Below are 15,090 nucleotides of genomic sequence, written 5' to 3'. Positions count from 1 at the left end.
AAAAAATATAGTTGGAATCGATTGAGTTAAGATATTATACACATTTCAAATAAATATTAAAGAGATTATCCACTAAACATGTTTTGGTATATAAGACATTAAAATGTTTACTTAAATAATTGCTGTATATATGGTTTTCTTAAGTCATAAAGATAGGACAATGCATCAAACTTATTAGTACTATTAAGCTTCTAAATTTTATTAAAGTGTAAGGAATACTTAAATATAGATTCACAAAAACTACGAAGTTTTAAGTGCTCTGCATGTGACAGATATTGCTCCGCGTTTCTCACTAGAAACTAACATATGAATTTGTAATTTCATTTTTACTACCATAATTTCACCGTATTTTTATTCTGTATTTGTACGTTTATAAATTTTATCTAGATTATATTTTATTTCCCTTGGTCATGAATTAATTTGATACTCATTAAGGGTAAATTAAATATTTTTCGACAGCAAAAAAGTTTTTTACAAGTATTTAAGTCAACCTAATTTTAAAATATATTTTGTGAGATTTTTAAATTATATTCACTACTCAATAGTAATTTCTAATATTGTTAACAATTTTAAGACTTATTTATTTTTAAATTTAAAGAAGGACGCAAAATACCAAAACTTACTATTCATTTTTTCTTGCTATATAATTTATAAATGAATATTTCATTAAAATATTTATTATTATTGTTTCTACTATTTTATAAATTAGTAGACAATTTGCAATGGAGAGTATTGAAAAAATAACGTATTTTATGCTCTATTATAATACCGTGTGCGTTATGTAACTTCTACATGGGGCTTAAAAAAATAGTTATGCAATTAAATGCGTAATATTATAAAATCTTAATATTTACTACCATATATAGTGAAAAATATAAAAATTAAACGATTAAAATGATCATATGTCATTACTAACGTTTATTAATCTACATTTTTTTTAGCATTCAAAATAATTTTAATAAAATGAATAGTAAAGTATGGGTATCTACTTAATTATGTTGATTATTAATGTACACAACTCTTGGAAAATTTAAATATGATTTCGATGATTTTAACCTCGGTTTTCATGTATAAGCATTTATTCAGTTTCCATTAAGTATCTATCATACAGTTTTAAATTTAAATATTTATAATTATGTACTATGAATTTGTAAAAAATGACTTTATATCAACCATTTTTTTTAGTATTAATATATTGTATAAATTACTATTGGTTCAGCAAAGTAGTCTATTTGTAAAATAACTTACGATAAATTGATTTTATATTAATATAATTCAAAGATAAATATTTAATTTGAATTCTATAACACACACGAGAAATTAATTATAATTTTGTTCTGATAGTATATTATATATATTTTATAAACTAAAACGTAGCTTAAAGTAATTTCTTGCAAAAATTGAAGATAGAAAATGTAAAATACAGAATCTACTTAAAAATGATTAAATTTCAAATTTCTCAATGGGTAGTCTTCAACACATTAAAAAAACTATGTAAAAAGTTGTGACAGCACTATAATAGAGACATGTAAACACGTTTTCAGCAATATCTTAACAAAATTTTAGTACTCTTAACTCATAATGGTTTTCAAATGTAATGGGTAATCATTGTTATCAAATTTATAATAATCTATCAGGTTTACGTTAAGTGAGAAAACAATGCCCAACATCCTGCAATCTTTGTCCTATGTCCTATTCTTATTTATTAAGTAATTAACATTAAGCTAATTATTTTATCTTCATTCTTTGTTTCCTAAATGCTTTACTTAATAATAATATTCAACAAAAATAATTCATTGTTTTAGTATTTCATTTTTGTGTTCTGGTTAAAGTTTAAGTTTTAACAATCAGAGTAAAAACTTTGGAATAAGTTTTGAAACTGTGGTATTATTCAATCATTATATATACTATATTAAATCGTATTAGCGTCAACTTTAAATTTATAATTTATAAGTGTTAGTAGCCAAAATATTTGATAGATTATAAGGAAAATATTAGTTTACAAAAATGCTACGTCAGCAAAATTTGATTAAAAATCGTAAAACTACTTAGTTAATAAATGCTGTTATTTAACAAAAAATCTAAAATGAAATAGAAATCTTTTTTACTTATATATTTTAAGCTAGGTTTTAAATTAACATCATACAAATTTTAATATTAATACTTACTTGAAAATTGAAAACGCATCATTTGATCAATTTAATATGTAGTTTTATAACATCTACATTTTCTTCATAAAAAATCAATACTTATTTTTTCGTAAAAGCACTCATATATTTCTCTGCTTTAATAATATACTCGTATATGTACTACACATTAAAAGTATACACAATGAAGCCAACTAACATTCGTATAACACGTAATAATATTATTATGTTTATGCAGTATAGAAAAAGAGATTTATCTTACTTGATACTAGGAGTTATTTGTAAATATTCGGTAAGAAATAACTGTAAGAATTTAATTAAATGTGAAAAATAGTGAAATTATAAATAAAAATATATATTTTAATATTCCATTACTTGACAAACGAATGTTGGAAAGAACTTAATTTCAAATCTATCCAAGACATTGAATTATATAATACAATATTATTATAATGTTTGAATAATCATTATTTAATTACATTTCAGTTTTTTAATGCTATGCAAGTATTAATTATAAGATAACCAACATATAAATTGTAATCGGATGTTTGATAATCATAGTTTTTTAAATGAATAAAAAAATAAAACTTAACGAATGACATAAATTAATTTACATTTATATTTTCACTTATTTCTCTTAATCTAACATTTGGATGTTCGTGAACCTTTCACTTTAACAAATTTTATCTATTAGTCTTTTTGAATAAAATGATTTATTTTATTTTGTATAAATATTTTTTTAGATATTATGAGTCGTATAATAATTTTTTTAATAGCTGACGGTTTCTACTTACTTATTTTTAGTCCTATTTTTTTCAATTTTCTGTTATATAAAAATTCGTAACAATGTTTTAAAGAAAAATGTTTTATCGTACAAATGTTTTAAAATATTATAAAAAATGTTTTTAAAAACGAAAGATAAGAATGTTATTCAAGGTTTCATCTATAGTATTCTATTCGCACGCTCTGCAGATAGCTCGAGTATCGTGTTCTCGATATAAAATTATTATGATGTTTGTGCTGTTTACTGTCTGATGTCTATTATTTTTATGTATACTTATAAAACAAGATTAAAATAATTTAAAATACTTTGAGAGCACATTTGAATTATATATTATATTGTTATTTAAATTCATTTCACGTTTACAAAAATATGTACCTACTGATGTATTAATAATCAAAACTACTATTTTACTCGTTCAATTTGTTAAGGTTTGAAGAAACATTGTTTAATAAAAGCTGTTACATTCAAAATTGTTGTAAAAAAAATGAGTCTCATTTTTAAAAATTTAAATAATTATGGTTGTTAAAAAAGTAATTGGAAATTTTTAATAATTTACACTGAACAGAACTAGTCAGAGGCAGTTATTTTCTGCGCAAAACATATTTCATACACATCTGAATTCTAAAACTTTATTCATACTAACAATTATTTAGACACAGTTGGCAGAAAAAACATTTTAATTTATATTATTTGCTTAACTGTATATGATCTGTTTATTTAACTGATGAAAATATTAAGTTTATAAAACCATATTTGTATGTAGGTTAACCTGAATAATATTAATCAAAATATTAAATTAATGTATAAAAATGTATATAACATTTCATTATACGTGAATGAAATAAGTTCGTTACTTTATGTAATGTAAGAAACTCGTTGAAGCATTAAAAAAAAGAAAAAGTAATTTTTGATTTATGTCAATATTTGAAAATCATAATTATTTCGCATTATTGTAATAGCATGTACAATACAAATATGTGTTTGAACATTTTTACAAATTAAATTTCATTATCTTAAATTATTTCAATTCATTTAAACGGTGTTATTATTCAAGTTTATTATTCATATAATAATAATAACCTTAATAATATGATAGCATTTTATTTGATTAAAAATTTGGTTTGTCATTATATTCGTATTTTTGTATGTAGAGTTCGAAGGGTTATGTTATTATGTTTATCGATTATTCCATAGAAACGGAAACGTAAATATAATATATGAAAAACATTTTTCTTCGAATGACCCATGTGTTTTCCTATATTGCCTAATGAAAAAAAAAACATCACGCATAAATATTTAACAAACTCATAAATTTCCAAAAATAGGTGAATAGAATCAAATGAAATGTATACATCATTAATTGTTAAAGACTTCATAACTCATTGTATTTAATTTAAACATTTCATCATCTGATATTATTTGTTTTTGATTATGTTTTTATCTATGTATATTAAAAAATATACAAACTTAATTAAATAATAATCTCTACATTTACTTTATTTTTATATTATAATATTTTCTATTATTTAAAAATGACTGCTTGATTTGTTTGGAATATTTTTAACATAACAAATTCTTCAACTGTTAATTTATAATTTAATTAATTTTTTATTTTATAAAATTGTGCGGAAAAATTTGTTTAGAGGAATAATTATAGCTAAATATTATAATATAATGTACTTGGATATTTTATACTCGTTGTACACGTTGTACATTGGGTTAACCATCAATCGATGGTACGTATTTTCAGTGATCATATTTCTTAGTGACATTTTGTTATTATTTCTAGAAAATTTTCACAATTCTATCCTTACATATGTATTTATAAACTATATAATTTGTTTCATTTTGATTATTTTTTAACAGCTTATGTAGATCTTCTGAAGAGTTATGTTAAACAGCTTGAGAGATGGTCAAATTAATTATGGAACTACAAATTGCTCATCTGCATATGTTCCGCCTCATAATGTCGTCGCCCCAATCCATCAAAACTCCCTTATATCAACCGAACCTACTGCACCGGCGGTATACCCATGGAATTCAAATCCTCGACTTGACCACTTGTACGGCTTTCATTCTAGATATTATAATCTCGACTTTCCTACTCCGTACCCACCAGCTACCAATCAATATGTACCTGCAAATATGTACGGGCAAAACGTGCCTCAATGTTGTCAACCATGTTGTCGACTCAGGTCTCAAAATATACCAAAGACATCCCCACCACAAGTGTTATACAACCCCATTCGACCCGGTCAGCAACTAAACAGATCTTATAAATCAAAAAAGACTTTAAAAACACCGTGCTCCGAACAGTTCCTACCGTACATTCCAAATGATTTACCTGTTAAATATGATACACAAAACTGTTATCAGCAAAAGTACAGCAACTCATATTTAAACAATACAAATTATTGTCCTCCTGCTAATAACTTGTGGATTCCCCCTGCAGCCAATCCTACTTGGCCTACCGATAGATTACGCCCTATAAGTCGCTATTCCGGTATAGAATCACATGATTACAGTAGAGACAAAAATTACCAAAGATTACCAAATTATCAAAGCAAACCGTATCCAAATTCTACGAGTAGCACTCATAAACCTTATAACTACATTCCACCTATACCCGATGTACATGACTATCGGTCTTCGATTTACCATAATCCATTGAAAAACAATACACCTGAGTATGTATCTCACGAACAAAATTCTAGACTACCTATTTCATCTCAAAATAATCAAAATTCATCATCATATTTACAACAATATTATAATGATCAACCAATGCAATCTTATCCAGATGTACAAAGACCGAGTGAACCATTTAGACCAACGCAAATCACGCCACAAAATTCTACTAAGAGTAATTTGAATGTCAGAGAATTTCTAGCTACTTGGGACGAAGGAGAAGAAGAAACCAATGAAAAGTCGTATGAGGCTGCTGCACCAATTGTAGTACTTGACTGCATGACACTCGAAGGTGATGCATTGACTAAGATTCAAGAAAAATTAAATGTTGTATCTTATGAAAACTTAGAAAAAGTACTTAAAGAAAATCAAAACCCATTAATTATTAATACTGAACCAAATGAAATAGACTATATTAATAATAAAGCAAAATTACCGTCGAAATCGAATTTCGAACCCCTAGACTACACGAAACGAGAAACGGGAATCATTAAACCATTTATTAATGAAAAAAAAACTTTGCCAGAATCAAATGGAGAGCCTGAAAAAAGTTATAGTGTTAATTTTGATGGAATGGTCGCTTGGTACGGTAAAAAGAATACTGATATTTCATCTACAGATCTCATTGAAAGATTAGCTGACAGAATTTTCAATCTCAGTAAATCACAAGAAAATGATGGTGTATCTTTTGGCACGGCAGCATATACCGGACAAATAACTCAAACGAATCGATCTATTGATAACTCGATCAAAGATTCATCAAAATATACACAAAGTCAACAGATGTTCAATTTACATCATACAGACAAATATATTGAACCGTCCGTCATAAATAAAATTGATTGTAATAATGATTCTACTCCTAGAATCAATTCTTGTATTTTAAACGAAAGTAATAAAGCATCTACTATTAAATCTAACCACATGAATTCTTCGTGTATTGTAGAAAATATAACCAAAAAATGTTTGAACGTTACCAATGAAGAACCAACACCATGGAACATCGATCAAGGATCTCAAGAACAGAATTTAAATATGTCTTTATATGATCACAGTGTTACTATTAAACCGCTAGACTTTTCTTCTCTTACTGATGAAACTAAAGGCAATCCTTTCGTGTTTGAAAAGAATCCGTCTAGTGTTGATAAATCTAACAACGGAAATGATGAATTTAACAAAGTATTAAATGAAAACAGTAACTACAACTCCACGATTTCTAATGATGAACCTTCAGTACATCAAATGGATTCACACAATAGAAGTTTTCCAGTTATAGTATCACCAAATATCCACAGACAAGAGTACAACGGATTTCACGAAAGTGTCATTCAGAGAACTGGTTGTGATAAAAATAAATTTGATAAAGTACCGACGCAAACCGATTTTGAAAGCATGAACTGGAATATATCAAATGACTTGGATAAAATTATGAAAAATACCAATATGAATATGGAATCATCTTGTTTGTATGATAGAAATAATTATAACATTTTAGATAATATGAATTCGGACAAAAACGTTTCGGCCCAATGGAAGGATAACGTGCCATGTGTTGATTTGACAGTAAACAGTAAAGCTAATACTAATCATGATTCGTTTTTTGACAGTTGGAATTTCATTGAAAGCTATGATAACCATTCTAGTAAAAAAATCAATAACCCATCTACTAATCATAGTGAAGTTCATAATCAGTTATTTTCGAATCAAATGAATTCTCTTGTAGAATCTAATAATAAAATAAACATTTGTAGTGAAAAAGTTGAAAACGAAACACTAGCCACTATAAAAGATTTACCTTTTTCAAAACCTAGCGATATGAATTCTAACAACAATACGCGTTCGCGAGATGTTTTCAACTTGAATAATCGAATACCTGATTTTAGCGATGGGTTTGAGTTGCCAGTTATAAATGAACCACATGAATACATACCATTTAAGAAGCCGACTAACGATAGCGAAAATAGGACAGATGGTTCGATTTTCGAACACTTTACAGAATCCAAGTGTATTAGAACTACAAATGAAATGACAAATGTTAAAAATGATCAGAATAAGTCTGATATTGTTGGATTACCAAATTTTAAAGATAAAGAGCCATTAGCTCCTATGGCTATACCGCCTAAACTTAACGTTGTAAAACCTATTATACGAGACCCAAATCAGATGTACACTGTTATTAAACAAAAGCTAAAATACGATGATTTGAATATCGTTAATGATAGAAGGGTAATATCAAATAAAACTGGACATGGTATAAATGATAATCAAACAAATATTTTCAATATGGCCGATTTGAAATCGAAGTATAATAATGTACAATTAAATCAATTTGACGTTTGGTCAGAAAAATTTGTACTTAAAGGTGATTTGAATCGTTCTTCTAGTGCTGTTGTACAGTGTGATGTAGAAATAACGCAATTTAAAAGCACGCCTGAAAATCTCAACACATTTATGTCGAAGTCAAAAATAAATGAAAATTATCAGGAAAAAAACACGAAGTTATCAGAAAATACAAATGGTAGTAATTTAACTACGAATAAAATCCATAACACCGAAAATGAAAAAATTAACTCTACTGATTTTTTTCATTGCTTAGAAAGCACGAAAACTGATGATCAGAAATATCGAGATACTTTGGACGAATTTGAAACTTCATTTGGTTTTGATATGCATTGTAATAATGAATCAAATAAATCTTTTAATGAAGTTATTGTTGATAAATGTTTAGAGGAAAGGATTCAAGATCAAATTGGTGAACATACCATTAATAATACAGCTAATTCAAATAGCACATCTAATAACACTCGATTGCCTTTTGAATGTGATTTTCAATCAAACTATTTAATTAAAAACTATTTTGATGAAAATAAAAGTAAAGATGCTGTATATGATCAAAAACAAATCGATGGCCATGAAAAATCAGTTCCAACGGTTTTTAATTACGATAGCGAAATTCAACATGATTTTCAACTTCAAAGTAATAAAAATATAAGTTGCAATCAAAGTTCTGAAAAACAATCAGACTGTAGCATTTTAAATGATATAAATCGCAATATTAATCTAATTCGAAGTAATAATGAAAATTGTATAGATCAACATAAATCAAAACACTCATTTGATTCAATAGAAAAAAATACCAATAATGGCAAGACATCCATGTCAGAAAAAAATGTTGATTGTTTAACTATTGAAGACCGTAATTTTAGGTTTGAAGATCAAGAAAAAAACTTATTAGATTTAACAAATTCTAAAAGAATTATTGAATGTGATTATCCTACTGAAGCTACTGAAGTTAATAAAATAAATGGCGATAATTCTAATGTATATAAAATAACCAAAACTTCAAAACATTCGAATATTGATTTTGAATTAAATATTGATGATACAAATATTTTTGAATCTAATTCATCCACTATAATTATAGAAAATGAAAGAGAAACTAATGAATTAAAAAATAATAAAAATAATCTTGAATCAACATTTCATTCGGAAACAGTAAAAAATATTGAACACCATATTAATAGTAAATGTATTTTTGAATTGGAAAATAATAATAATGAGAAGTACCAAACTCAAAATTTGGAAAAAATACATGATTTTGATTTCGAAACAAAGATTATTCAAAATTTAGAAATGGAATGTTCCAACGTTAATGTTCACGTATCGACTAGTTCAAAAGAAACCTATGAAAATAAAATAGACTCCGTGTACGATTATAAAGTTGTCGATAAAGGTAATAATGCACAAAATGAAATTAATGCCAAACATTTTTCAAATAATCCTGAAAAAACTGAAACTGAAGAAACCTTAAACTTGGGTTGTAATGATAGTATAGCACTGAATGATGTAATTGATAGAGAACAAGATAAAAAAAATATAATCGATCATGTTTTTGAAGATTGTATAGCAGAAAATAATAAAAAAGAAAACCTTGACTCTGAAGTACGTAATGATGTCCATAATGAAAATACCGAAAAAAATAATCTCAAAAAATTTGACACTCAAAATAATTCTAATTTCAGTAATAACACTAAAGTTCAAAATGTTTTTGAAAACGTTTATGACAATTTTACAAATTTCAACATTGAAAAAGATAACTTAAATACTTCCAAAAATTTCTGTCACAATGATGATAAATGTGCCGTCCCTGAAAGTCAAGAAAGTATTGAAGACCAAAATTTAGAAATTGAGAATACGGAAACAAGTTTTGGAAGTGATATGGAAAAAAAAACGGACGAAACATTAAATAAATCAAACAATCTACTTCATGATAATTCATATGGATCCATAATTACTGTTTCGTTGTCACAACGTGAAAACGATTTGAAAGAAGAAACCAACAAAGTTTTAACAACAAAAGAGTGTAATTCAAAAGAATCGAATGAATATACATTTAATAAAGATAGGTCATTTTTAGATACTTCTAATAAAACAGTAGAATATGAAGACACTACCATGTTGGAAGAACAACAGAACACTTACATTAAACAAAACTATATGGAGTTAATAAATCAAAACAATATTCAAACTATAAAAAACCAGGCAGTTGACATAGTTCAAGGTGACGTTACAAAGAACACATATGATAATATAAAATCCGATTTATTAGACACTATAGAAAATACAAAAAAAACATTAGACAATAATGACGATAATGATAGTCAAAATAATTATTCTAATCGTAGTTCATTAAATAATACTGAATCAATATACCAAAAATATTCAAGTGATATAACTGAGCTTGATAACTTGACATATTCAGAACCTAGTTCGTTAAATCATTTGGAATTAATCTGTCAAAGATATTCCAGTAACATCGTTGAAGTCAAAGAAAAAATAAGTTCTAAACATAGTTCATCAAACAATATTGATTCAAAATGCTATCAGAATTTGAATAATATTGTCGAGGTTGATAATTCTATCAATTCCATATCTAGCTCATTAAATCACATTGAATTAACATATCAAAAATATTCTAAAGAAATTTTTGAGACTGAAGTTGCAAAAAAATCTGAATCTTATTCATTAAATTATGTCGAATCAACATGCCTACACAGTTCTAATTATAATATTGAAGTTAAAAGTTCGGCCAACTCAGAATCCCTTTTATTACATAAGCCAGGATTAACATGTAACGAACACTCTAATGAATTAGTTGAGCATTCAACAAGTACAAAAGGTTCAAAATTATCAGTTCATCAAATAAATGATGAATCTTGTATTAAAAATACTGTTAACTCAGAAAATGTTGATGAAGATAAAAAATCACCAAAAGTCAAGTTTGTATTCAAATATCATTGTAAAAGTATTATGAAAAAAAATATATTTGATGAAGAAGTCAAAAAATCCAATGTCATTAAAGATGATCGATTAAGTACTAGACATATTTTTAAAAAACGGAATAAACTTTACAAACCATGGAAATTAATTTATAGAAAAGAATCTATTGGCAAACCTCGAGAAATTGTAAAAAATACTATCGAAACGGAATGTTCACTAATAAAAATTAATGCTGATAGTATTACACAAAACTCAAAACTTCCTAGTTATATTGGCGAAGAAAATATACCTTTGACTGAGTTCGATTCAAAACAGTGTTGCGACTGTGTAACAAATAAACAGTGTAAGAACAGTGTAACAAATGAACAGTGTAATGATAGTATAGACAATTATAGTGTTGCGAATAAACAGTGTAACGAAAAATTAGATATTGTCGATAATAGTGCGTTTGTCGATGACCAGCCATATGAAGGGTTTTCTCCTGAATATATTTATACACCAGTTCCGTCACCATTCGACGATTTTCAGTCAGAAACCTCTACACCTGAATACTGCGGCGATAAAGTGTATTGGGACAAATCTTTGGAAAATGAATATAAGACTGTACTGCATAAAACAATATCAAAACTAGCTAAGCATCGAGTTAACATTAGAGACAAATTCAACATTCGATTATTGGCTCGTAGAGTGAATGGTATGAAACTAAAGAAACGGCGTCGACGGCAACTTGGTAAAATGAAACATGTCGACAACAACCTTGCGGTCGGCAACATCGCAATCGTCGAATGTCCCCCGATCGCAGTATTACGGTGGAACGTAATGGCTGTGAAAACAGCGGACCCAATGTGTAAAATCAAAGTGCAATTACCTTGGGGCAGAATATTTAATTTAAACAACCAGGGAGCTGAAGATCAGCAGAGGACAAAGGATACAAAACTCGAGTTGGGTCCGGCTAAAGTGGAAGTGAGATTGAGTCAAACACCAAGTGAGTGGCAAGTTGCGACTTGTCGGTCCATAGTATCGCCCAAGTCAGTGGTGAACGTCAAACGATTAGTACTACAGAGAGCGACTAGCTCTGCAAAAGACGACAACGAAATTTTTAGTAGCCCCGTAAAAGACTACGACGAAACGCGAAGCCCTGCAGTGGACTGCGATGTAGTTAGTAATAGTTATGCAAAAGACGGTGATAACTTTTTTAGTAGCCCTAATAAGAATTACAACGATAGCTCTAGCAGTCTTAAAAGGGACTACGATGATAGTTACAGTGGTAGTAATTGCAACAGCAGTATTACTAATAGCAATACCAGTTCACAACAGGAATGTTTTCGAAAATTGCCAAAAATCGTAATTCGACGAAATGGACAGAACAACAATTACACTAGTTATGTGAGTGGTAATGGATTCGAGGGGGGCGACGACAATAATGATGACACTCCTCAGTTGATGGTTCGGCTAGTCAGAGACCGAAAATTGGACGAAATGGCGGCAGGTGGGGTCACCACTTTGCACCTAGGACACCTTGTTCCTACTTCCGAATCTGCTGCAGACACCCATGGCGTGAAAAGGGCTCGATACACTTAAGCTACCATCAGGTATGTTTTCATATCCTCGATAAGTCACTTTTTTTTTATATGACCTATGCGTGTATCGAACTATTAAATCTTGTAACTTACGGTTGTGTACATTTTTTTTTTCAGAAAAATATGAATAAAAACAAAAAAAACATGTTTTTTTTCATAAATGGGACAGATTCAACACATATGTTACCAATATTAATTTTAACCTTGAAACTTTATCACGATTTTTCTCTTCAATTGTTGTTTTACATTTTATATTTTACGATTGTTGTTTTCGATATGATTTTTTTTTATCAAAAATCTACATTGTATTAGACAAAACGGATGATCCTATTGTAGTTATTATATTATTATTATTTTTTTCGTTGACTGTTAAGATTTTATTTACAACAGGTACATATGCTTTCGTTGGTGATCATACATAATTATATTGTTATTTATGTGAGGTTATAGTTTTGTTGATTTTATTTTGTTTTGAATTGTTGATTTTTGAATTTTGAAAAAAAAGAGCTGTAAAAATACCAAAGATTATTATTGTTCGCGTAGTTCATATTTTAACGGAAACATTGACCCCGTAAACTTATAAATTAATTTTATATTGTTAAATGTTAGTATTCCAACAACTTTAATAGGATTAATTGGAGTTCCCTCTATTTATTGATCATCATTATCGTATCTCTTGTTTATTAACGCCAATTTGTTATAGTTATCCAACAATAATCAAAATTACAATTAAGTATGCTATATTTTATTATTAACGTTTTCAAATTTATATCAGTTTTGCTTATGTTTAACACTAATTATAAATGGTTGAATAGAATCGCTCATAATTTGACTCAAATTTGAATTACCGTTCCAATTTTTTTTTCAATTTTAAAGAATCGCCAATATTGTGCAGGTTTTATTCAATGACAACGGATGAAACGATTACTATTCAATAGAGAAAAAAATTACATTGAAGTTAAATATTATTTCACTTGTACTTGTTACATTTATTAATGGTAATCAAATACAATTATTTAAAAATGTATTTAAGTTTATTGTTTGAAAAATTGAAATATTGAATAGTTATTAAAGATGATTTAGTTTGATATTAGTATTAAGTTGTTTTACCCTTGGTTACAAATAACTTTTTTTAGCTTAAAACAATATAATTTATACCCTAAAATCCTTCTCACACTCTAACATTACTCAAGTTAGTTTTTCATTAGTCATATTTTGTTCCTAGTCAGTATTTTAATTATTTTATTATAAAAAAAAAAAAAAAAAACTAAAAAAAAAAACTGATGAATTATAATTCCACTTTAGTTTTCCTTCGATTTCAATATTATTTTAAAGTATTTTATTGTTATAAGTAATGTATTACACTAAACGAATATCTTAACCAAACACATTCCCCAAATTATTTCAGATTTGATATTGGCTGTGATTTGAAGAGCTAAATCCCAAAGGTATTTTTGATAAAACGTAATTGTAATTATTCTAATTTATTTTTAAAATTTCGAGCTTTAAACGGAGGTATATTTATGACTAATATTCTAAATTATTTTAATGTGATCTCTGAACATAATCCAAATATTGTTTCCCTGGTATTAACAGAACTATTTTTTTTTCCGATTTAAGAATTTTCAGTCTTATTGTGTTTTCAATTGCGACTAAACGTTTTGGCGGTTTATTTTTCGTAGTAAAAGGATAATAAGGGTTAAATGATAGTAAATAAAATTAATATTTTTCAAAACAATTAAATGTATATTCCATGATTTTTTTTAAAAATGTTTGTGGGTAATCTAATAATTTTTTAATTTCAGATTTAAATATTTACGTAAATTTTAAATTCTTTAAAATGAATTTTTTTTTAAACACACACACACATATATATATATATATATATATATGTACAGCTTAATAAATGGTTTTAGTATTATTTATACTGTACTAGTGAATTTCGGATTTCTGCACTACATATTTTGTGAAAGAACATCTTTTAAACTGGATCATATTGTTCTGTACATTTAGTTTTTTTTAACTAAATATTTTATTATAATAAACACCTTGTACTTTTCTTTATGTTTATATTTACACACACATATATTTATTATATAAATACAGAACTACTATTTTTCGTACATATATAACATGATATACGTATGACTCTATATTGTGCGTTACACCTATATACTTGTAAATATATTAAATGACCAAATATATATTATATTCACATATAGACTTAAAGGAACCATATTGTATAAAATTGAATTTATAACAAATCATCTCAATCACAATTAAGTTACGTACCTACTTAGTTTAAGAGTTTGAATTTATAAATTGGTTTGAAAATATTTAATTATTAATTTTTATATATATATTTATAACCGTATGTGTTAATTAAAGTCGGTGAACTATTATATACTGTTTTTAAGACTGATCACATTAAAATATATTACTTATTGAGATCTCAGAAATAATGCATTGTATAAAAAATAATAAATTAACTAAATTCATTTATAGGCTACATTGTATAACTAAATTTACTTTTGAATGAACGCATCCGTTGTGCAGTGTTTGTCCGTTTGGTTTAATTTTGTGGAAAGAGAAAAAAATATTTTAACTTTGT

The 15,090-nt window shown here is 26.9% G+C and overlaps 1 protein-coding gene across 1 annotated transcript; it reads left to right on the top strand.

The window, feature by feature from the left end:
• Positions 1-4,797: 4,797 nt before the first annotated feature.
• Positions 4,798-12,613, top strand: LOC112679515 (putative uncharacterized protein DDB_G0282133; the record flags this gene model as incomplete). The annotated part of the gene is given in 2 exon segments (XM_025549353.1): positions 4,798-12,491; positions 12,597-12,613. A coding segment is annotated over 1 exon segment (7,659 nt). The 3' UTR covers positions 12,481-12,491; positions 12,597-12,613.
• Between the last annotated feature and the right edge of the window lie 2,477 nt (positions 12,614-15,090).

The sequence above is a fragment of the Sipha flava genome, unplaced genomic scaffold (genome assembly GCF_003268045.1).
Source record: "Sipha flava isolate LNK unplaced genomic scaffold, YSA_version1 163_pilon_pilon, whole genome shotgun sequence".
Taxonomy (NCBI): Eukaryota; Metazoa; Arthropoda; class Insecta; order Hemiptera; family Aphididae; genus Sipha; species Sipha flava.
Note: the sequence above shows the minus strand (reverse complement) of the source record. Positions and strands in the feature narration are given on the sequence as shown.